At 41.8% G+C, this 23,809-nt stretch overlaps 1 protein-coding gene across 1 annotated transcript in view; it reads left to right on the plus strand.

The window, feature by feature from the left end:
- Positions 1–23,809, plus strand: part of usp48 (ubiquitin specific peptidase 48) — a 142,347-nt gene that overhangs the window by 111,823 nt on the left and 6,715 nt on the right. Inside the window, exons 18-24 of the mRNA XM_078239187.1 lie at positions 3,027–3,088; positions 7,662–7,772; positions 12,796–12,929; positions 14,349–14,455; positions 18,760–18,864; positions 20,828–20,992; positions 22,370–22,495. Of these exons, the coding sequence (XP_078095313.1) occupies positions 3,027–3,088; positions 7,662–7,772; positions 12,796–12,929; positions 14,349–14,455; positions 18,760–18,864; positions 20,828–20,992; positions 22,370–22,495 (810 nt within the window). The remainder of the gene's footprint in view (positions 1–3,026; positions 3,089–7,661; positions 7,773–12,795; positions 12,930–14,348; positions 14,456–18,759; positions 18,865–20,827; positions 20,993–22,369; positions 22,496–23,809) is intronic.

Genomic DNA, 23,809 nt, shown 5'->3' on the forward strand with positions numbered 1-23,809 from the left:
TATACTAGGAGAATCTGGAGAATTTGAACAATGCTTTCTACAGCTTAAACACGTTTGTTTTTCGGCTACAATACACATGCTGATTTTCACAGGCTCACCTTATAGTAAACTTTCAGACTCCACAGTTCGTTTTTGGAATTTCCCTGAAGTAGATACAGCATTCCCTGTAAGTTATCATGTAGGAGGAGGAGCAGCACAGGTTGGGACTGAGGAGACTTTGGCACTATCTTGAACAAGAAGGCAGTACCATTTAGAGATCTACTGCAGGAAGACCTCAAGCCCCACCGATCTGCCTGTACAACTTTCTGCTGTGGCATTTACCAGCCCCTTAGCTTTAATGGGGTCAGCGTCATTTCAAACTGCTACGGAGATCTATCTGATATCAAGTCAAGCTGCAGCACCGATATGCATTAGTTGGATCACTGGTGCCTTTTATGGCGAGGGGACCAATTAATCACTTTTGACATTATAGCAAGACAGCCGTGAGATAGGGCAGTTATTATACTAGAGTGACCATGAATGCAAATTGACATTGACAGCACTGCAGAGAGGCACGTGCCTCTACTAGACTGAGGGGACTGTAAGGTGTTAAAGAGATGTTTTCACTGCCTGACCGGTCAGGAGCGAAACTGGGTTATGATCTGGAATAATTGGAGCCTATTGTATCCTTCACTTCAGCATTCAGGAAGGGCTGGACTTTGACCTGTTTGATGAGAAGGCTGTTGTTCAGTTGGATGCAGAACTACATGGAGCAGACAATCATGGTGAGCACTCAAAGGAGTCCTCAGTGACTGCTGCAGGGGGCATCAGAAACCATCTGTACTCTTTCCTTCCAAAGCCCAGTCCATCTTTACCATCACTCCTCCTTCCACTTTCAAAGAAAGGGACATTCTCTCAAAATACTAGTCATCCTACAGCATGAATGTTTTTTTATCCCTCTGCCCCTTGGTGAATGTTCCTTTAATCATGATCTAAGTAAATAAGTTAGCATCGAATGCTTGAATAATTTCCCATGTGATTGGAGCACTTGCAATGTGCAGTTTATTTTAATATGGTAATTGAAAAGTGGCGCAACCTTCCCTACTCTTGACACTGGCATCTAGAGGGAGTACATTTTTCTTCCATGTGACACCAGAGACTCCAATTCATGCAAAGTGATTGTTATTGGATATGCAAATGAGCAGTCCCAGGAAATCAGTAGGTGAATTCCTTTACATACAAGTGGTGGGCGCAACATTCTTAAAGGTGCAACAGGAGCCTGATTTATTTCAAGGAAATCCTATCTCTTTGCGTTCCCCCAACCCTTCACATCCAAAGAGTGATATAGGACTCAAACCCTTATCTGCTAAATCCAGAGGGGTGAGTGCTGCTGGCTAGTCTAATAGCTGCTCCCCACATCTCAACATGGAAAGGAAAAATTCAAGAGGAATGTTTCCCCTTCCTCTTCCTCCAACTCTTGCCCCTGCCACCAAATCCAAATTCTGAAAAATATCTTTATACTAACTTTGCTGCTTGGCTATCTCTGTATTGGTTTCCAGCCTAGTGTGAAATGACAGCTTCCATCTTGGGTGCATTCTGCAGTAACTCCTCTGAGACCTGTCAGCGGACTAGCTTCTGGTATGAAGGAACTCAATGGGTCTCCGTGGGAGAGAGGGATTATATCTCATTGTCGTTCTCTTGCCTTGAATGAGGAACAATTCATTCTTCCCTGACTGCTCTCTCAGGTGGATGTAAATGGTCCCATGTACTATTTGAAGAAGAACCGGGGAGTTATACATAGTATCTTGGCCAATGTTTATCCCTCAAGCAATATAAATCTGATCATTATCAAATTAATATTTGTGGGATCTTGCTGTGGATAAAGTGGCTGCCATATTTTCAACATTACAGCAATGACCACATTTCAAAAATATTTCACTTGCTTTAAAATGCTTTGGGATGCCCTGAGCTTGTGAGAGATCCTTTCAGGCAAATGGTAAGGTGGAATAAATGATTACTTGATGTATGTGAGAGTCTCGAAGCTATTCGATAAGATGCACAGTATTCTGGGAAATGTTTGTCCTTTTCCAAATACTAAGGGTGAGATTTAACTCGCTGAAAATCCATTGTTATCAGGCTCTAATTGTCAGCAAATACAGAATCTATAATTGTTGAAGTGAAATAGAGCTCAGTTAAGAAGCTTGGAAAGACTTGTGGAGAATTATATTGGAAGTTTGGGTACTGTTGGAGAAGGAGGGATTTGATTGAAACGGTTGATGCAAATACCAGGAGCGCACACTTAAAAAATAATAGTCTGATAGCATTTCCACTGAACTAAGATTGAGAATGTAAATAAATTTACCAGGGCTGATTATTAAATGTGTTCAACTGAATTCACCATGTCTGGAGTGAATGGTGGGATGGGTGGGTTGTGGTAAATCAATGAGAGGCAGATAAATGTAACTGATACCATACTCGGATTTTGCAGCACTGTGAAAGGGAGACCTGGAGCTTGACATCAATGATGGGAGGGTAGAGTGCGGAGATTGGCTCGCTGATGGATTATTCCAAACAAACCACAAAGAGAGAGACAGGAAGTGTGGTGGAAAAGGCTGACGGGAAATTGTTGTTCCCAAGCTACCCCGTACTATTCTATTGGCAGCTTGGTGTGCGAGCATCCTGCAGAGAGTGAGCTGGCTGTTGATTTTTACTCTTGTGAAGAAACACTGGACTCTGGCAAAACCCACCAAGGCAAAGTGATCGGAGTTTTCATTAATATGAAGAGCTGATCTAGCACCGTGTTCAACCAGGATAACAGGAAGCTTTCAAGGAGAAACAGAGATGTTGGCTATAATATTTCTTAGTTGAGGTATATTGCCCTGAAAAACATTACAAATTGTAAAATATGGTTGCTATGACTAAACTTTTTATTTGAAATAAACCTCATCTCTCATGCAGGTCACAATATACTAGAAAACTGCTTTGACTAACTTTGTTCCATATTCATTTAAGTTTTTATTTATGGTCCCTTCATGTATGTTTTCCAGGAGACTGAGGTTCTATACATTGTTTCCCAGTTTTTTGTCGAAGAATGGAAGAAGTTTATCAGGTGACATTTTGTTTTAATTTTTGTATAATTTCTGTTCATTATTTAATTACACTTTGGCTGTTCCAAACCATATGAGATTTTAAACTGTATTTTTTTTGTAAATGAATGGAGAAAGAATTGTGTTTCTTGGCTTCAGTTATTGGTCAGGTATAATTTATACTTTGACCTTTGAAAGTGAGCTCTCTCATTCATCAACTGCACATATATAGCAAACTCTGCCTGGAATGCTGCCTCTATTTCCAAATCTAGATTCATATGGGAAATACAAGCACCACTTTATCCTGGTCCTTGATGCATTTTGAAACTCATTCCAGGATAACACTTTTATACATTTTCTCCTGTCATCAGAAGCACCAGGTTCTTGTTGCCGTTATTCTGCAAATCTTTCTAAAGTGCTCAATTTGACAAACACCGCTAACAGATTTCTGATGTTTAGAATGCATTTTATTTCAAGTATTTTTGGTCAAACTTCCCCACTCTGATGTTGGTCTTGATTTAGTGATGACAGTTATATTCTAGACTGGCGCGTGTTTCCATAGTCTGTCTGACAACTTGAGCTTGCATAATATCACCTCCCTCCCAGCGTTATTTGATTTCTGTTTGTTTATGTTCAGCGTATTCAGCAAGTCTGGCTAAGGGTTTCTAAATGTTTGATTCAGAATTGGCAGTTATAGACGCTGGGAAGCTGGTTGGCACAGGAGCTTCTGATGGAATGAGATAGTCAGATGCTCATAATGGCATGGTCAGCTGCTGTCCCCATGTCCTTTCGGTGATCCCACAAGTCAGGCAGAGTCAATGCTAAAAGTCACTGCTGATCTTGGCCAGGGACTGCGGCCCAAATTGCACAGTGTTCTGAGTATGGTCTTGATCTATAGATAACTTTACAATCAGTTGCTTCATTTGAACCTCAAATGTGTACCTCAGTTCTTAATTAGATTTTTTAGATTAATGGTTGTTGATTATTCAAAGTATAAAATCTTTTTCGAAAAGCCTGAAGTGAAGCTACTTTAATTGTCTTCTAAAAATTTCAATTTTTCCATTGTTGAACCATGTACTGTTAACTCGCGCATTATAAGCTCGAGTGCCCAAGGATCTATCCTTGGCCTCGTTCTGTTTCCTACATTTTACCTCTTAGCGATATCATCCAAAAGCATCAGGTTCTACGCTTATGTTGAAGACACTCAGATTCATCTCTCCACGTGTAATCCTCCATCGTCTCTGATTTGCCACTTTTGTTTGTCCAACACTCAATGTTGGATGAGCAGAAATTTCTTCCAGCTAAATACTGGGAGCCATTGCCTTGGGTCCCGGCCATAAACTTCATTCCCTCTCAACTGTTTCCATTCCTGCCAACTCTTAAGCTGAGTCAGATGACTCGCAACCTTGGTCTTGTGTTTTATCACAAGATGAGCTTCCAACCACACATCTGCTCCATTTCCTAAACTTCTCTCTTCCACCTCCATACATTGCCTGACTTTATCCCTGCCTCGGCTCATCTGCTGCTAAAAACCCTAATCTATTTCTATCAAAAACTTTGCTACCTGTATCTTAACTCCCACCAAGTCCCATTCACATGTTATCTGCGAGCTTGCTGACCTCTATATTGTCTCTCAGTGTGACAATGCCTCTATTTTAAACTCTTCACCCTTATTTTCAAATTCCTCCATAGCCTCACCTGTTCCTGACCCTCTAATTTCCTTTAGCCCTACAAGCCTTTTGTGTCTTGGATTTTAATCGCTCCTTGCTTTCAGCTGCTTGAGGCACCAAGCTCTTGAATTCCCTTTCTAAACCCCTCTATCTCTTTTTTTAAAATTGATCTTCAACCCAAACTTATGATTAAACTCCCGTGACTCAGTGTAAAAATATTCTTAATGATAAATGTCTTGTTAAGCATCTTGGGATGTATTCGACATTAAATTTGCTTTTTTAAACAAGTTATTATTGTCCACCAATTTTTTATGACCTAATACAAGAATTTCATTATGCGAGCAGAATACCCTCTAATTCTTTTTAAACTAGCAGGAGGGAGGAAGCAACACAAATATACCAAGCTTCAATGATAGGAGAGGCCAGCACACTAGTGTGAAAGACAAGGCTGAATCATTTGCAACAATATTTTGCCAGAAGTGTCAAGTGGGCAATCTATCTTTTCCTGACGTCCCTGACCTCGCAGAGACCAGTCTTCTGCCAATTCAGTTCACTCCATGTGATATCAAACAGCTGAAGGTGCTGAATACAGAAAGGTCTATGGGTCCTGACAACAACTTAGCTGTACTACTGATGATTTATGCCCTAGAACTAGTGGCACCTTAGCCTAACTATTTCAGTAGAGCTGTCATAGGCATCTAAACAACAATATGGAAATTTGCCCAGGGATGACTTGTCCAAAGAAAGCAGGGCAAATCTAGTCAAGCTAATCAGCCTACTATCAATCATTAGCAAAATGATGAAAGATGTTGTAAACAGCACTATCAAGCGGCATTTACTCAGGAATAATCTATTCAGTGACACTCAGTTTGGTCCCCACCAGGACCATTCAGCTCCAGAACTTAATCTAGACTTGGTCCAAACATGGACAAAAGGTGTGCATTCAAAAGGCGAGAGTGATTGTCTTTGATGTTGAGGCAGTATTTAACTGAGTGTGGCATCAAAGGACCCTAGCAAAATGGGAGTTGGTGAAAATATGAAACATTCCACCATTGGTTAGAGTTATAACTTGCACAAAAGTAGATGTTTGTTGTTGGAGGCCAGTGATCTCAGCCTCTGGATATCACTGCAGGAGTTCCTCAGGGTAGTATCTGAGGCCCAATCTTCAACTGAATCATCAGTGACCTCCCCTCCATCATAATGTCAGAAGTGGGCATGATTGCATATTGTGCACTACAATTCACAACATCTCAGATACTGAAGCAGTCTGTGCAAATATGCAGCAAAATCTGGGCAACATTCAGGCTTGGGCAGACAAGTGGCAAGTAAGATTTGTGCCATATAAGTGCCAAGCAATGACCAGCCCAACAAGAGCAAATCTAACCATCGCCCTTTGACATTCAATGACATTACCATCATTGGATCACTCACCATCAGCATTCTAGGGCTATTGTTGACCAGAAACTTACCTGGACCAACCATATAAATTCTGTCTGCAGGAGCAGATCTGAGGCTGGAAAGGTTACGGTGATTAACTCACCACCTGACTTTCCCAAAGCCTGTCCACCTTCCTCAAGGCACATGTCAGGAGTGTGATAAACTACTCTCCATTTAGCTGGACGAGTGCAGCTCAAAAAGTACTTGAGAAGCACAACACTATCCAAACAAAAGCGGCCTGCGTGATAGGCACTACCTTAAGTGTTTGCTCCCTCTGTCACTGGCACTAATTGGCAGCATTGCATACCATCTACAAGATGCACTGTAGTAACTTGCCAAGGCTCCTTCAGCAGCACCTTCCAAACCTGCAATCTCTAATATCTAGAAGGACAAGGACAGCAGATGCATGGAAACACCACCACCTGCAGGTTCCCTTTCAAGCCATGCACCATCCTGATTTGGAATTCAATCACCATTCCTTCATAATCATTAGGTTAAAATTTGGGGAATCCCGAATCCACCTAAGCTAGATCAAAATTAAACTCCAGACCATTTTGACTCCATTTTATGTGGCGCTTTGGTGTGAATTGCTTTAATATGCTTTCATAATGGATTAAATATTAAAATACATGCCATGAGTAATTGTTTCTTTTTTTGCAGGTAGTTCACATCCACATACAATTCCTCAATTGCCTCTATGTAACTTGGTACACAGGAAAGTTTCCTGTTTCGTGTGTTCAGTTCCTCACAATATCATTTAGGTCTCCTTCTTGCTGCTTCATTTGAAAAGAAGTACATTAAAGTTCCAGAGTATTCTTTATATGCAGCAAGGGTGGAGAAGGACTAAGTGACCAGCAAGGCACCAAAATGTCAATGGAGCATTGATGGACATTTCATTTGTATGCGGAAGTTGAGCTACCTTCAAAGAATAAAGACGGCAATACTATGATGAGCAGTCTTCGTGGTAAATACTATTTACACTTTTTGAATGAGTTCACATACATAATTAGTTAATTAACATGCAACAACATTTTCAGCCAAGGTCAGCTGTCCACTATAGCACAAAGTTAATTGATAACCAAATCTAGTGTTTCCTCTATTTGGTGGGGGTTGTGCCAGAGGAACATTATTCTTGGTGAGAACTGAGCAGAATGGCTTCAGCTTTGCCAGTGTTGATTTGTAACAAAGTTGTCTCTCAGCTAGACTGGTGTAGCAACAGACCTGGATTATTGATGGTGCTACATTGGCAGAACGCAGTATCATTGGTGCACACAAGCTCAATTATTTTAGATAAGAAGGTGCAAGGCAGGAAAATCACTTAAAGGCGAGATTTGAACTGAGGTCTTAAAATAAGATCTGAATTTTAATAATGTTCTACTTCAGAGAGGAAATGATTGAGTCAGAGCAAAAAGATCTACTTCAATGTAGAGCGTGTTTACATTGTTATAAATCTCTCCCCTGTGCATTCATTTGATTCTGTTTGCTGAAGGAAGCCAACGAAATGCAGTCCGGTATCATCTGTGGGCAACAATGCACTTCTCTGTCCGCACGGAGGTCTCATGTTTACAGCAGAGTCAATGACCAAAGAGGATTCAAAACAGTGAGTCTTATTCCATCGTTTTAAAAATGTGTGTCTGCAGAGGCTCAAACATTTCATCCTTTCTTGACAACTGATTAAGTTATGGTGCCAATGTAGTGCTTTGTTAACATGCATCATTGAAAACTGAAATGAAAATGAGTAGTGTCGCTTCACTGGTTCCATTTCTACATGGAACTAAAAAATCACCAGGCGGAGGAGGTTACAAAACAGACTGGAATACAAGCAGAGCAAGTTGTGCTTCATTTGTATACAGCTTTGTTCAGACCCCATCTGGAACAACTGCATCCAGCTTTGGGCATTACCTCTGGCAGAATCTGCTACCTTGTGAAGAGAGCAGTGCAGCTTCTCAGAATGACACTGGGATTTTAGGGTTAAATTAAGATGACTGATTGCATGAATTTGCCTTGTGTTTCCTTGACTTTAGAGAATTGAAGGGTTCTCTGATTGAGGTGTTTAAATGTTAGAAGGATTCGATACGGTAGCTACAGTGGAGAAATTATTTCTTGTAGGGCAATCAAAAACAAATGGACACAACAAAATTAGAGCTCCACTGTTCAGGCATGAAATTGGGAAGCATTTTTTCACACGAGGTAGAGGAAACCTGAAACTCTTCTCCCAAAAGTCTGTGGATGCTGAGGGGCAATAGGAGCTTTCAAAAAGTAATTGAATGATGGAACAGGATTGAAGGCTCTTTTTCTAGAATCTGGAGATATTCATCCATTCCAGACTCCATTTGGAGCTGCACTTGTTCCTTTTCCCTCTTTGGCAAGAATCCCAAATATTCATCGTTTTCCTTCCACTTTCAGTCAATAACTAAATTATAAGCAAGCCTAACAGTTGTATGCAGTTATTAAAAGATGTACGTTATTTTAAATTTTCACAATTAGTACCATTGTCGTCACCATATCAACTTGTCAAGTTCAAGTTCTGAAGTTGCCTTTAAACGGCACAGACCTGAGTTAGTCACACCAAGGAAACCTCATTTTGCTTTGTATTTATATAACTTCTAGCAGATTCCAATTGGGTAGCACGAGCATCCCTACAGTTAGTCCAAAAACCACAGTATTGGGTCAGCTGCACCTCTTATTCTCTATACATTAACCTTTGGTCACTGTGTATCTGAACAATGGACAAAATGGGATCTGACTTGATTTTGATGCCCAAGTCCAAGAGTTTGAAAATATACATTATCGAGAGAAAATGAGGAGTCACTACAATAAAGTGTCCAGGAAACATGTACCCAGTAAAATTGTACCGTAACAGAGTTGAGACGTCTCGGGTTCCATTGAATCCCTGCAGTGCAGATGAAGGCCATTCAGCCCTTCGAGTCTGCACCCCTTCTCTGAAACGGGCTGGAATTCTCTGGCCATTCACACCGTGCTGCTGCTGCCCCAATGAGAATGGAAAATTTGACACTCAGCCAAATCTCCATTCACTGCAGGAGGACTGGAGAATCCCAGCTCCAGGCGAGGTCAGCGACTCCTGCCAAGGATCTTAACAGGTCCTGCCCTATACTTGTAACTCCGTGTATTTAGCATGGCCAATCCATCTAACATGCACATCTTTGGACTGTGGGAGGAAACCCATGATGTGGAGATGCCGGCGTTGGACTGGGGTAAACACAGTAAGAGTTTTAACAGTAAAGTGTCACAGTAAGAGTGTCTCTGTGCCCTGTTTGAGAGCAGATTTCCACTCCATCTGACGAAGGAGCAGCGCTCCGAAAGCTAATGGCATTTGCTACCAAATAAACCTGTTGGACTTTAACCTGGTGTTGAGGAAACCCACACAGACATGGAGCGAACGTGCAAACTCCACACAGACAGTGACTCATAGTCTGACTTGAACCCAAATCCTTGGTGTTGTGAGACAGCAGTACTAGTCACTGTGCTGCATTGTTCAGCATCATTCTCATCCCTAACTGGTCTCAATGTCTCCTATAATTCAAAGTTTACCTTTATTGCCCACTGTTATGATCCCTGTAGAGATCAATAACTTTTTTTAAAAAAGGATATGTGACCGACTTAAAGGAATTGCACAACAAGATTTAAAGTTTTAAGACTTCTACTGTAATAATCAAACCAAAAGCAACATTGACTAATCCTTACTTCGCAGGCAACTAACATTAAAGGTATCCTTTTAATGTCCTTACATGACTCTATATCACATACATATGCATGCTCCTTACAGGATTTCAGTCCATATAGGACCCAGTTTCAAGCTACCGCCAGCTTCCAGCGAGCTTGCTTCTCCCCATTTCGCCAAGTCCTCACATCTGATGACAATCAAAAGTCCTTTCCCCCTTTTCAGAGAAATTCCGAAGCAGCATCCAGCAGCATGGCTCACCCTGACGATTTCTTCTCCCAGTCATGCCAGGACCAATCTTCGAACTCTTAAATTTTTGTGGTTCCCTCTCCTTGACTAGAGGACCAGCTGCCGTCTGCATTCCGCCTAGTAACAAAGCCCCCTGTCAAGTTGATCTGGCAATTGCAAAACATAACAGCCAGAAACTCCAACTCTGGCTCTGGCTACTGGGTTCAGTGTGCTTTACCAGTGGCTTGTGTAATATGTTTAATTTTGATAGAGTGCTCGCAATTCCTCCCATTGATCAAAAATCTTATCAATAGAGAAAAAGGAGCCATTTGTTTTAGGATTTTGTGCTTTCAACATAGTTTCCTAGACAGTTTCGGTGTGCCTCGCACCCTACCCCCATTCATTTCCTAGTAATGAGAAGCTTTCACCAGCTTTCTTGAGGCAACAGTCTGCAACAATAAGTATTTCTGACGTGTATCATTTCCACAGCAAATGGCGATTTGTCACCCCACATCCGAGACATTATCTTATAGAAAAAGAATTTCTGCCTGGGTGACATCCCTGCATATTGCTGGGTCCGACTATCAAACTAAACTATGAGGATTCTTTCTCTTGTCTCAGGCAATAGCAACAGCTTGCATTTATATAACACCTTTGAAGTAGTAAAACGTTAAAAGGCTTGTTGTCTCAGTTGTTTCCTACGGCTGGGAATATCTGTTAAATCCATTAGTGTTGACCAATTTGAAGTGGACTCCTCCCTCAAGTATTTTGTGTTTTCAACCAGATTTTCTTGCTTGACAGCATAGGATAAAGGGTCATACACAATTGTTGTGCTCCGAGCTGCTCTGGAGATGTAGACCTTTTGGGGTGCCCACTTGTGTTTCTCCACTTTTTCTGTATACGTGCCTCCGCTACCTCCAACATGACTATTGTACTGTGCTGTTGGCTGGCCTTCCATTTTGTACCTCCCATAAACTTCAGGTCATCCAAAACGCTGCTGTCCATAGGGCGGCACGGTAGCACAGTGGTTAGCACTGCTGCTTCACAGCTCCAGGGACCTGGGTTCGATTCCCGGCTTGGGTCACTGTCGGTGTGGAGTTTGCACATTCTCCTCGTGTCTGCGTGGGTTTTCTCCAGGTGCTCCAGTTTCCTCCCACAGTCCAAAGATGTGCGGGTTAGGTTGATTGGCCATGCTAAAATTGCCCTTAGTGTCCTGAGATGCGTAAGTTAGAGGGATTAGTGGGTAAATGTGTAGGGATATGGGTGTAGAGCCTGGGTGGGATTGTGGTCGGTGCAGACTCGATGGGCCGAATGGCCTCTTTCTGTGCTGTAGGGTTTCTATGATTCTATGATTTCTATATCCTAACTCGCAAATCCTGTTCACCCATCACCTCCGTGCTTGCTGACCTGCATTGGCTCCTGGTTGAGCAATACCTTGATTTTCAAATTCTCGTTCTTGTTTTCAAACCCCTTCATGGTTTTGACCCTGCAACCGCACACACGGACGTGCACCTCCCCCCCCGTCACCCCTGCACATGCACACATACCCCCCCACCCCCCACACCCTGAGCTATCTGCACTTCAGTTCTGGGTCCTTGCACATCCCTGATTTTATTTACTTCACCATTGATGGCCTTCAGCTACCAAGGCCCTGAGCTCTGGAATTCCCGCCCTGCTTAAAACCTATCTCCATCTGCCTTAATGTCCCTTATGGATATGTCAATATATTGTTTGATATAATCCCTACAGTGCAGAAGGAGACCGTTCGGCCCATCGAGTCTGTACCGACCACATTCCCACCCAGGCCCTATCCCCATCACCCCATGCATTTACCCTAGCTAGTCCCCCTGACACTAAGGAGCAATTTAGCATGGCCAATCCACCCAACCCGCACATCTTTGGACTGTGGAAGGAAACCGGAGCACCCAGAGGGAACTCATGCAGATGTGGGGAGAACGTGCAGACTCCAGACAGACAGACAGTGACCCAAGCTGGGTCCCTGGCGCTGTGAGGCAGCAGTGCTAATCACTGTGTAACCATCATGTGAAGCATCTTGGGAGGTTTGTTAAAGGTGATACAAGAAAATGTCATTTAAATTTATATGTGGAGGTTAAATGATGGGAACCTTTTTACCCAGAGGATGGTGATGGTCTGGAATGCGCTGCCTGGGAGGATGGTAGAAGCGATTTGCCTCACATCCTTTAAAAAGTACCTAGGTGAATACTTGGCTCGCTATAACATTCAAGGCTATGGGCCAAGTGCTGGTAAATGAGATTAGGTAGATCAGGTGTTTCTCACGTATCGGTACAGACATGATGGGCCAAAGGGCCTCCTCTGCACTCTGTGATTTTGTGAAAGGATGGGAAACATTCTACCAGCAGCAAGAAATTCATTACTTCGGAGGTAGCTATGGATGCTTTTCAAAGTTTTGTGGGGGGGCAGTGACTTAAATTTATTCAAAACATTAGGCGGAGCAAATAGATCTGAGTAATTCCAGTCAAACATCTCAGGATAAGGACGAATTAGCACCATCATACTGATAGCTATTTTAGGTAGCGTTTGACTATTTTGGCTCAAAGATCCGTAATATTGGTGCTATTAATGAGGTGGACTCCTCCTGCAGTATTAACCCTGTTATATTTTGCGTGTTTATAGTTGTGTTTAACTAAAACGTTCTTTCAAAATTCAATAACCTGTATCTTCCTTTGCACAGTGTAGCTCTTTTATGGCCAAATGAATGGGAAATCATCCACAAATTATTTGTTGTTGATAATACAATTAAAGTTATTCGACTAATGAACACTGGAGAATCTGGCACTGTACAACTGGAATATAGCACTAGTCCTGGTAAGCAGATTTTCCTACATGTGTTGGCATGAAGGAGTGTCTTTGTCTGATTGTTATATTTCCACAGTTGATGTAAATTATTCTGACTTTAAAAGTCTGCTCCTTTCTTTGTGCCTACTTTTGTACAGAAGTTTCAAATACGAGTTGCAAATATGCAGTTAATCAGATCATTCCCCTCACGATCATTTCACTTCTTGTGGCCACACTGTTTTCCCCCCCACTGATGTTTAAAACCTGTGATGCTGGTGAGGTTTTACTCGTGTTCTAACATGAGCTGCAGCATCCAGGGTGCCTGTGCATCAAGTGAAGTGGGTGATAGGCTGTCTATTCTTGTACACAGACACAGAGACGTGTTCTGCACTGATGGTTGCACAAGTCAAAGTATAGCTTTTCTCACACTTACAGATGCAAGACCAATCAGCCACTACCTGATGCCCATATTGAAGTTGAAACTGGCTAATAATATCCTGAGGAGGAAACATAACTAGCTTTTTAACCACACAGCTACACTATTTCATAATGATATTCCCACATGCTAGGTTCATTATGTAGCACATAAATAAAATTAAGTTGGCGAGATTCTTTGTCAGCTTAACAAGACAGAAATCTAATTCATCTTGTCTATATGCCAAATAGATTTTGCTGCCAGTGTTAACAAGCTACTGCACTTACATTACCACAAGATTGAGCAATTATCTCTCATTTTTTGCTCTGTATTTCAAGATATTTCAATTATACCAGGTGACGCCAAATAGTGCCATACTACAGAACATTAATCACATAAGTGCTAATGAATGGTGAAGTGATCTCAATCTAAGCCAAGAGCGTTGGAAATTTGATTGGGCAGCGCCTGTTTTTCGGGTGCTAAGGTCCAACTAGGGCCCCAAAATGGTGGCCAAGAAGCCCACATACATTTGTTGCATTAGAAGTGTCGTATTGGAAAAGGACAAAAGATTTTTGTGCTGGGCCCAGACCTGAAGACTGTTTGCATCTTCAAACATGGGGTCTAGCACTTTGCAACTCACGTTTCAAAATGGACATGCCTTGAAATGGCCAGTGCCTGCATCAGGTCCACCGAAGCCAGACCTTGGGATCACGTGTTGCGAACAAGGTAAGTTGAAATGTATTCACCTGAATGTGGAAATGACGGAAGCAGGACTGACTGCTCGTCACAAACCCCATACTCAGCGAAAGTGAGCCCTCGATTACCCGGCAGGCTGCATTTTAGTCTGGTTTTGCTGAGATTGCTTAACCTTTGGAAAAAGCTGTAAACCAAGGATGGGTGTGGGTAAATGGCAGGAACAGCGAAAAGGATAAGATTAGAAAAGCCCATTGGGATCCCCCCCCCCCCAACTCTATATCACTGAAAGCTGTATTCTGTAAAATGAAAAGTTGCAAACTTTGCTTTTTAATGTGTAGATCTTTGTGGAGAATGTCGGGAAGGTTTGCTATGTCAACAGCAGCGGGATTTGAGAGAGTACACACAAGCAACTATCTATATCCGCAAAGTGGTGGAGAGTATAAAGGTGAGGTTTTTTTATGCAGTGTATTCATGAGTGACTGTTTTGAAATTTAAAACAGCTTTCTCAAACTTGTACTCTCTAAAAATTTTCGCCTATTATTCTAGCCAATCCTATACTAAAAATTTCATAAACAACGGCATTTAACATAAATAACATTTCCAGCTGCGTTACCCTTGTATAGTATATTGTTAAATTTCAATGTGTATCCTTTATGAATGTGTTGCCGCTACGGTGGTTTAACTGCAGCTAACAAGAAAAGTTGAAGACAGCATTAGGTTAAAGAAAGAAGCGGCACAGTGGTTAGCACTGCTAACTCACAGCACCAGGGACCCGGGTTCGATTCCCGGTTTGGGTCACTGTCTGTGTGAAGTTTGCACATTCCCCCCGTGTCTGCAGGGGTTTTCTCCGGGTGCTCCAGTTTCCTCCCACAGTCCAAAGATGTGCACATTAGGTGGATTGGCCATGATAAATTCTTCCTCAGTGTACCTGTATAGGCACCGGAGTGTGGCAACTAGGAGATTTTCACAGTAACTTCATTGCAGTGTTAATGTAAGCCTACTTGTGACTAATAATAAACTTTTAAAAAAAAGAAGAGGCTCATAATCTTGCTGAAAAAAGTGGGAAGCATGAGGATTGGGAACATTTTAGAATTCAGCAAAAAATGAACAAAGAATTGATAGAGATAAGAGACATCAAAACAAATGACAAAAACTTCTTTATGTAAGTAAAAAAGAAAAGATTAATGGGGACATTATAGGAGACAGGCAAAATTATTAGGAAACGGTAGCGACGTGAAATACTTTGTATCTGTCTTTATGGTAGAAAACATATATCATTCTAGGAAATGCATGTGGGGAACAAAGGTTCTAGTGAGAATGAGGAGTTTGAAGAAATTGGCATTGGTAAAAAAATAGTGCTGGAGAAATTATTGGCACTAAATGCTGATAAATCCCTAGCGCTGATGGCCTGCATCTTAGGATTTTCAAATTGGTAACTACACCAATTGTGGATGCATTGGTTATGATCCTCCAAATCTCATCAATTTGAAGGTGGCGTTTGAGGAGAGAGAGTAAATGATAAACTATTGGCTAGTTGGCACAGTGGTTAGCACTGCTGCCTCACAGCGCTAGGGACCCAGATTCGATTCCCGGCTTGGGTCGCTGTGTAGAGTCTGCACGTTCTCCCCGTGTCTGTATGGGTTTCCTCCAGGTGCTCCAGTATCCCCCCTCAGTCTGAAAGACGTGCTGGTTAGGTGTATTGGCCATACTAAATTCTCCCTCAGTGTACCCGAACAGGCGTCGGAGTGTGGGGACTAAGGAATTTTCACAGTAATTTCATTGCAGTGTCAGCCTACTTGTAACACTAATAAATGAACTTCATTGGTTAGTATCAGCTGCTTGATAGATTACCAATAGCGCACAATTCTCTGATGGTAGCAGGACATGTTGATTAAAGTGGTTAAGAAAGCATATAGGATATTTTCCTTTATTAGTTGAGGCACAGAATATAAGCACGGTGGTTATAGTAGAAATTGCATAAAACACGACCTGGATTACAGCTAGAATACTGCAAACAGCTCTGGCCATTGCATTGCAGGAAGGATGATTACACTGGAGAGTGTTAGAGGTTTTAAAAATAAATTTACTCTATTCTTTAACTGAATCCATCTTCTTGCTTGCACCAAAAGCCAATTCAAATTGAATCAAATTCATGATCCCCACAAGATCCATGCTGACTAGAAAAGGCGCATGCAACTGATCTTGGGCTTGATCCTACACTTGATCTTCGCCAAAAGGCTAAGTGAGGTTGTTGCCAAGAATGGAGAATTTTAGCTCAGAGGAAAGATTGGATAGGCTGGGGTTGCTTTCTTCTGGCACAGAGGACAGATTAAATGGTGGTGTGTGACATTGAGACATCGAGAATAGAATGGGACCAATTTTCCTCAGCAGAAGTGAACAGCAAGCGGCCACAGATTTAAAGCAATTGGCAGATGGATTAGAGGGGAGAAATCTTTCCATCTGAAACATTAACTCTTTCTCTCTGTCTCCAAGATACTGCCTGACCTGAGTATTTCCAGCATTTTCTGCTTTTATTACAAATATCTTCTATTAGTAATTTATAATGTAATTGATTTTTCTGTTGCAAACAATTTTTGGTTCTCCCTTCCTCTTTCACATTTCCCCAGACAACCCTGCCAAAAAAGCAGCTTTCTTGTTGTTAATGTAATTGCCCATCCAATTATCCCATTTTCTGTCGGAGACCTTGGACAGGTGACTAGTTTCCAAATTCCATTGTACCTGAACTACTAACTCCACATTGCTGTACAAGTGTGTTGTACAGATGTTGACACTTACTTAAGGTGGAGTATACAGTTAGGGGAGGAGAGGACACAGTAGTAATATCACTGGACTACTAATCCAGAGACCTGGGGTATTGTTCTGGAGACCCAGGTTACCCGGTACTGTGTTCGAATCCCACCATGGCAGATGGTAACATTTGAATTCAAAATTAAAAAAGAAATCTGGAATTAAGAATCTGGTGATCACCATGAATGTTTTGTCAATTGTCGTTTAAAAAAAAAACATTTGGCTCACTAACGTCTTTTAGGAAGGAAATCTGCCATCCTAACCTGGTCTGGCCTACATGGGACTCCAAGCCTGCAGCGATGTAGTTGATTCTTAACTGCCTTTTGAAACAGCCTAGCAAGCCACTCAGTTCAAGGGCAATTAGGAATGGTCAGTAAATGTTGGCCCAGCCAGCAACATCCACACCCCATGAAAAAATAAAGAAAAAAAAGGCCTGCCACAACATGTACAGGGTATTAGAATTATAGAATCCCTACATTGCAGAAGAGGCCATTCAACCCATCGAATCTGCACCGACTCTCTGACAGGGTAACTTACCCAGGCCCCCTCCTGCCCTATCCCCGTAACCTCACACATTTACCATCGTTAATTCACCTAACATACACATCTGTTGACATTAAGGGGTAATTTAGCATGGCCAATCCACCTCATCTGCAAATTTTTGGACTGTGGGAGGAAACCGGAGCACCCGGAGGAAACACACACAGACACGGGGAGAACGGGTAGGCTCCGCACAGACAGTAACCCAAGGCCGGATTTGAACCCGGGTCCTTGGAGCTGTGAGGCAGCAGTGCTAACCACTGTGTTATGGTGGGCCATATTTGTATTGGATGTAGTTCAGAGAAGATTCTCAAAGCTAATTCCTGGGATGAGAAGTTGTCTTATGAGGAAATATTGAGCAGGTTGGGCCTATACTCATTGGAGTTTAGAAGAACGAGAGGTGATCTTTTTAAAATATAAGATGCTGAGGGGTCATGAGAGGATGTTTCCTCTCGTGGAGGAAATCTAGAACCGGGGGCACAGATTCAAATTAAGGGGTCTCTCATTTAAGACTGAGATGAGCAGGAATTTATTCTTTGAAAGCCATTAGTTGTTTGGAATTCGTTTCCTCAATGAGTAGTGGCGACCGGGTCATCGAATGTATCCCAGACTGAGTTAAAGTTTTGATTGACAAAGAGAGTCATGGGTTATGGGGGCAGGCAGGAAAAGTGGAGTCAAAACCATAATCAGATTAGCCATGATCTTATTGAATGGCAGAGAAGGCTTCATTTATTTAACGCTCTCGTGTTCTGCTTTGGATCTTTAACACTTGGAATGTATTCTGTCAAACTATTTGTAAAGGACGGTTTCTTTAACTCTACTCAGTGTCAGAGGGTGGTTGGTGTCCTGAAATCCAGGGCCATCAATTTTAGTTGGAGGTTGCTTCTGAATTTTGTATGATTTATTGTTTAACTTCTCATTGCACAGTACTTTCTAAAAACTAATCTGATGTTTACATTACCTGCCATTACTCGGTAGTAAAGCAGTTTAAAAAAAAAAGTTTTCTAATAACCTGAACTTCCAATTTCCTTTTGTGATCTTGGACTGGTTGTGAAATGTGGTTGATGAAACTAATGGGATGAAAAGACAGTAAATTAATTAATGGGATTGTCTGACTCAATGAACCATTGTTTCATAATTTAAATAGTTTGGGTCATCAGAAGCCCACACTTTGGGGGGGGGGCACTAATACAGCAGGAAACGAAGAACTGGGATGATTGATTACTTTGGGGGAATGTTTAAAAATTGTAGGGAGTAATGTAAGGATGACAGTCACAATGACAGAACAAACAGTTCCGACGTCTTTAAAGTAGAGTAATTGCGATGCTTATCGTGGCGGTGTTTGTCTTGAAGTACCCTTATTATAAAATAACAAGTTTATGTTTCTGCTTTGTTTTTCAGGTGATGAAGGAAGGTGCACCAGAGCTAAATTTGAGTGGTTCTGAGGCAGAGGAGGAGAGAGAGGAATGCAAGGTAGAAGGCGAGAAGGATCCTGACTTTAACCAGGTAGCATTTTGTTTGATTCAATTTAATTCTACATAAAAGAGTGGTTGGAAGGAACCTCACTGAGTTTGTTCTTAAATATTGCTTGCATGTTCCTGTTTTGAACTTGGAGAGTTGGGTGTATCGATAGCCACATCTGAGACTTAAAGCGGCAGTTTTGGATTTCTGAAATAAATAATTTAAAAACAAACGTCCAAATTTGAAGCATTTTCTTTTTCCTTCATGGTGTATATTTGTACGTGATTAACACAATATTACTCCATAATGTTTCTGTTGACGAATAAACTCAAAGCTAACACATCTATTGTGCTGCTGTAAATTGCATAGAGGACAGTCAGAAATAGAAACTTGGTGTTTTCATTGAAATAATTCAACAACCAAGGAAAATGAGATGGAATAATTCTTCTCCACATTCCACGCACATTAAAAGGAAGGCATTAGTCTGTTAAAATACACGGTAATTTTCTAAATACCAAATTAATACGTAACACATTTGCAACGGTGTAACTTATTTTTGGATTTGTACTTCCAACTAAAGTGAACAAGGTAAATCTCAACGGGAACTTTAAAAGGACATTTTAATAGATTGCTGTGACTGTAATACTGCATCTTGAACCATCTTATTTTCTAACTTGCAGCTATTTATGTTGTGTTTTACCACTGCGAAAGAGATTAATTTTTGCTCAGCATATTTTGTATTCGCCGGTAATTTGTTGTGTTTTAATTTATCAGCCGTTAACTTTCTTTGCTTTACTACCACTGAATATTTGCACATGGTCCTCATGCGTCCTCCCAAATATTCAGAGTAAACTGGTGTCCTCGAGCAGGGGCAGGTTGTCACCGTTGTACCCTGTTCTTAAAAAAATTGTGTGTTTGCCTCCATCTTGTGGCTGGCTCTGGGAGACATTATCTCAGTGCACAGATATTAATTGTACCAGAGGTTTCAACCGAACTTATATTTACAACCTTCTCACAGCAGCCTGTTCACAGAATCTGGTTCTTGGGAGTACAAACAAGGTCCCCGTGATGCACAGGTGATGTGATTTCAGCCTTGCCAGGGTTGATTAACGCGATCACAGTCAATTAACCAAGCTTTTTGTACTCCCATGATGCTCTTGATAATTCACCTCTTGAAACAATATTCTGTAGGTCTGCAAGTGGTCCTAGTCTCTTTGTGGAAGAAGGTCTTGCTGAGTGTGCCCTCGTAGCCAGGTCTCCTCTGGCTGTTGATGATTCAAAACTAGGATCGGATGGGGTTGGGCAATAAATGTGTTCTCTTTTTTTTTAAACTGCACACGCTGAAATCTGAAACAAAAGCAGAAGATGTCAGTCAGCATCTGTGAAACAAGCAATGTTTCAGACAGTCTTTTGTCAGAATTTGAAAGCATAGAAACCACCTCATTCTTTACATGGAACAGAGCAAAAGAAATGGAAGGAACCCGCTCACAGTTAGACACGTTAGACAGTCACAGCTGACCAGTATGCAACTTATTTAGCAGTGAATTAAATCGTTATGTTTATAGAATCCCTACAATGCAGAAGGAGGCCATTTAGCCCATCGGGTCTGCCCTGACTCTGACCCTATCCCCATAACCCCATATATTTACTCCAGTAAATCCCCTTAACTTACACATCTTGGGGCACCAAGAGGCAATTTAGCATGACTAATCCATCTAATCTGCACATCTTTGGATGGTGGGAGGAAACTGAAGCATCCGGAGGAAACCCACGCCGACATGAGGAGAACGTGCAAACTCCACACAGACAATCACACACGGTCAGAATTGAACCTGGGTTCCTGCACTGTGAGGCAGCAGTGCTAGCCAGTGTGTCACCGTGCGGCAGACTGTGAACTTGAAATGTTACCCTCCATGTTCTGTACTAATTGGACGCAGATATTAATAGGTAAAGTTTCTCCGCCTCATGCAGTTGAAAGAAAAGTAGATGTCAAACCTTCTGCTTTCAGAGTAATGGAGCGAAACGGCGGAAGCTGACGCACCCTTGTATTGGTGGTGGGAACAGCAGCACGTACTATAAACAAGGAATCCGCCGTAGTACCCGGCATAGAGTCCGCGGAGAAAAGGAACTCATTGTATCAGCCAATCAAACTCTCAAAGAATTGAAAATCCAGGTAAACTATTTTCGAATGTTCTGGGTAAATTAGATGTTATGTTGTAGTCCGATTTGAGGCTGATTTTTATTTATGAGGAAAGTTACTGGCAGAACCTTTGAAATTGGCCATTATAAATGGTTTCCAAAGATGTGAGGATGTATAACTAGAGAGAGAATGATGATGCAGGAGAACAGTTCAATGGGGTTCAGATTTGTCAAAAAGTAGTGGGAATGCTGGATCATTTATTTCATAATCCAAAGAATTTTATGTTGCACGTTCTGCTGTGATTTGCTTTTACTTCCATTGTGTTTTTAGGCAGCAGCGTACCAGAGTACAGGCAATGATTATATTGAGGGGTTCAGTTAACAATCCACTAAAGCAAACTTTAAACTGTTTTGCTATTATCTGAATCCTGCAGAGGCTAGTGGTATTGTTGGGAGCAGCTTGACAGTGGCTGTACTAGAGGATCAGTGGAGGTAATAGAATCACCTGCAGCATTTCAGATGGTGAGAAAGAGTTGTTAGCCATGCAGCGATGCCATCAGTAGCAGATGGGTCAACTCACAGCACGTGGATTGCAGCGATTCAAGAAGGCAACTCACTACCGCCACCTTAAGGGCAACTAGGGATGGGCAATAAATGCTGGCCAGCCAGCGACGTCCATGTCCCATGAATAAATAAAAAAAGATAAAGGACAAAACCACAGATGCTGTCGGACTAGAATTTAAGCTGGTATTCCATAAAATGAAATGATACTCCTTCAAACACACAGACTTTTCGTGTTTGTTTCTGTGTATAGTGAGAAATTGCCATAGTTTGTGCTTTCTGGTAAAATAATTACTGATGTAGGAGGTGTCTCAAAGTGTGACCCGTGTTAAGAATTCACTCTTTGGAGACATGATTGTGAATTTCCTCAGTTATAGAAATCATAGAAACCCTATAGTACAGAAAGAGGCCATTCGGCCCATCGAGTCTGCACCGACCACAATCCCACCCAGGCCCCACCCCCATATCCCAACCGCTAATCCACGCATCCCAGGACACTAAGGGGCAATTTTAGCATGGCCAATCAACTTAACCCGCACATCTTTGGACTGTGGGGGGAAACTGGAGCATCTGGAGGAAACCCACGCAGACACGAGGAGAATGTGCAAACTCCACACAGACAGTGATCCAAGCCGGGAATCGAACCCAGGTCCCTGGAGCTGTGAAGCAGCAGTGCTGACCACTGTGCTACCGTGCCACCCTGTTAAACTTTCAGTTTTACTGAATGAATAATCAAATGTTTGTAGATTTATGAATTTGCACAAGGAGAAGTATTGGAAATGTCCGTGCGATGGTGTAGATTGTTTACCTGGGGAATTCCTGATATCCAGTTGCTTTTTTTTTCCCGCAGATCATGCACGCATTTTCTGTAGCTCCATTTGATCAGAATTTGTCACTGGAAGGAAGGATGCTAACTGATGACACTGCAACACTGGGAAATCTGGGAGTCATCCCAGAATCAGTCATTCTGCTAAAGGTATTTTTATTCAACTATTGGCGACTCTGGTATTGCTGTGTGTGTAACTGTGGGTTTTAATGTTGTTATAGACATGATTTAGTGGCGATACATTAATAGAAACGTAGACGAGCTATTTTAGTTCCTTAATGACCTGCAGTGATTTCATCTCCAATTGGATTGCTAACACTTTCTGATCATTTATCCAATAGGATGTGTTAACTTTATATTCTGTAACACTCCAGATTTCTAGCCATTTTCCTGCTTTCAGCTGTTGCTTGTAAACATTTGCAGCAAATAGATATCCCCTCCCCCACCGCTCCCTCCATCTTCATCACTTGGTGATTTAACACTGCAGGCAACCAGATGCATTAAAAAAAATATTACTCGGCTAATGTTCTGGGGACCAGCGTTCGAATCCCACCACGGCAGATAGTGGAATTGGAATTCAATTTTAAAAAATCTGGAATTAAGAATCTGCTGATGACCATGAAACCATTGCCGATTGTCAGAAAAACCCATCTGGTTCACTAATGTCCTTTAGGGAAGGAAATTTACCTTCCTTACCTGGTGGTCTGCCCTACATACGACTCCAGAGCCACAGCAATGTGGTTGACTCTGAAATGGCCGAGCAAACCATTCAGTTCAAGAGTAACTAGGGATGGGCAATAAATACTGGCCCAGCGACGTCCATGTCCCACAAATAATTTTTTTTTAAATTCATGTGTTTAAAGCTAGCATTTTGTACTGTCTTTGACCCTACAAATGGCTTTAGATTAAACCTTGAACTAGGCTGCGAAAATTGAACCTCTGGGAATGATAAAGTTTGCAGCAGAGTAGAAGGTCATTGTGCTAACTCTTCCACGCTTTACTTCAACCCCTTTTTCCTTGCCTTCCCCATATCTATCTGTCTTAAATGTTTATCCAACTCGCATGAAATTGTTATGGTTCCTGCCTCAATACCCACTTGTAGTAAATATGTCATGTTCCAGTAATCCTTGTAAAACAATTCTTCAGATTCCTGCTTTAGTCTGACTAGCTCTGAAGAAGAGTCATCCAAACTCGAAACGTTGGGCCTGTTCTCTCTCCACAGATGCTGTCAGACCAGCTGAATTTTCCAGCATTTTCGGTTTTTGTTTCAGGTTCCAGCATTCGCTGTAATTTGCCTTTATCCTCGTTTAATCTGACTTTGTGCCTCTTTGTTACTGATTTGCTGACCAGCGGAAACAGTGCATCACTTAACGACTCTCTAAACCTTGGGTTAATGTGAAATTCCTTATTGGTGTCCAACTTCACCACTATTTCAGGGAAAAATATCCAATCTTTCATACCTAT

This window comes from Mustelus asterias, chromosome 22 (assembly GCF_964213995.1).
Source record: "Mustelus asterias chromosome 22, sMusAst1.hap1.1, whole genome shotgun sequence".
NCBI lineage: Eukaryota > Metazoa > Chordata > Chondrichthyes > Carcharhiniformes > Triakidae > Mustelus > Mustelus asterias.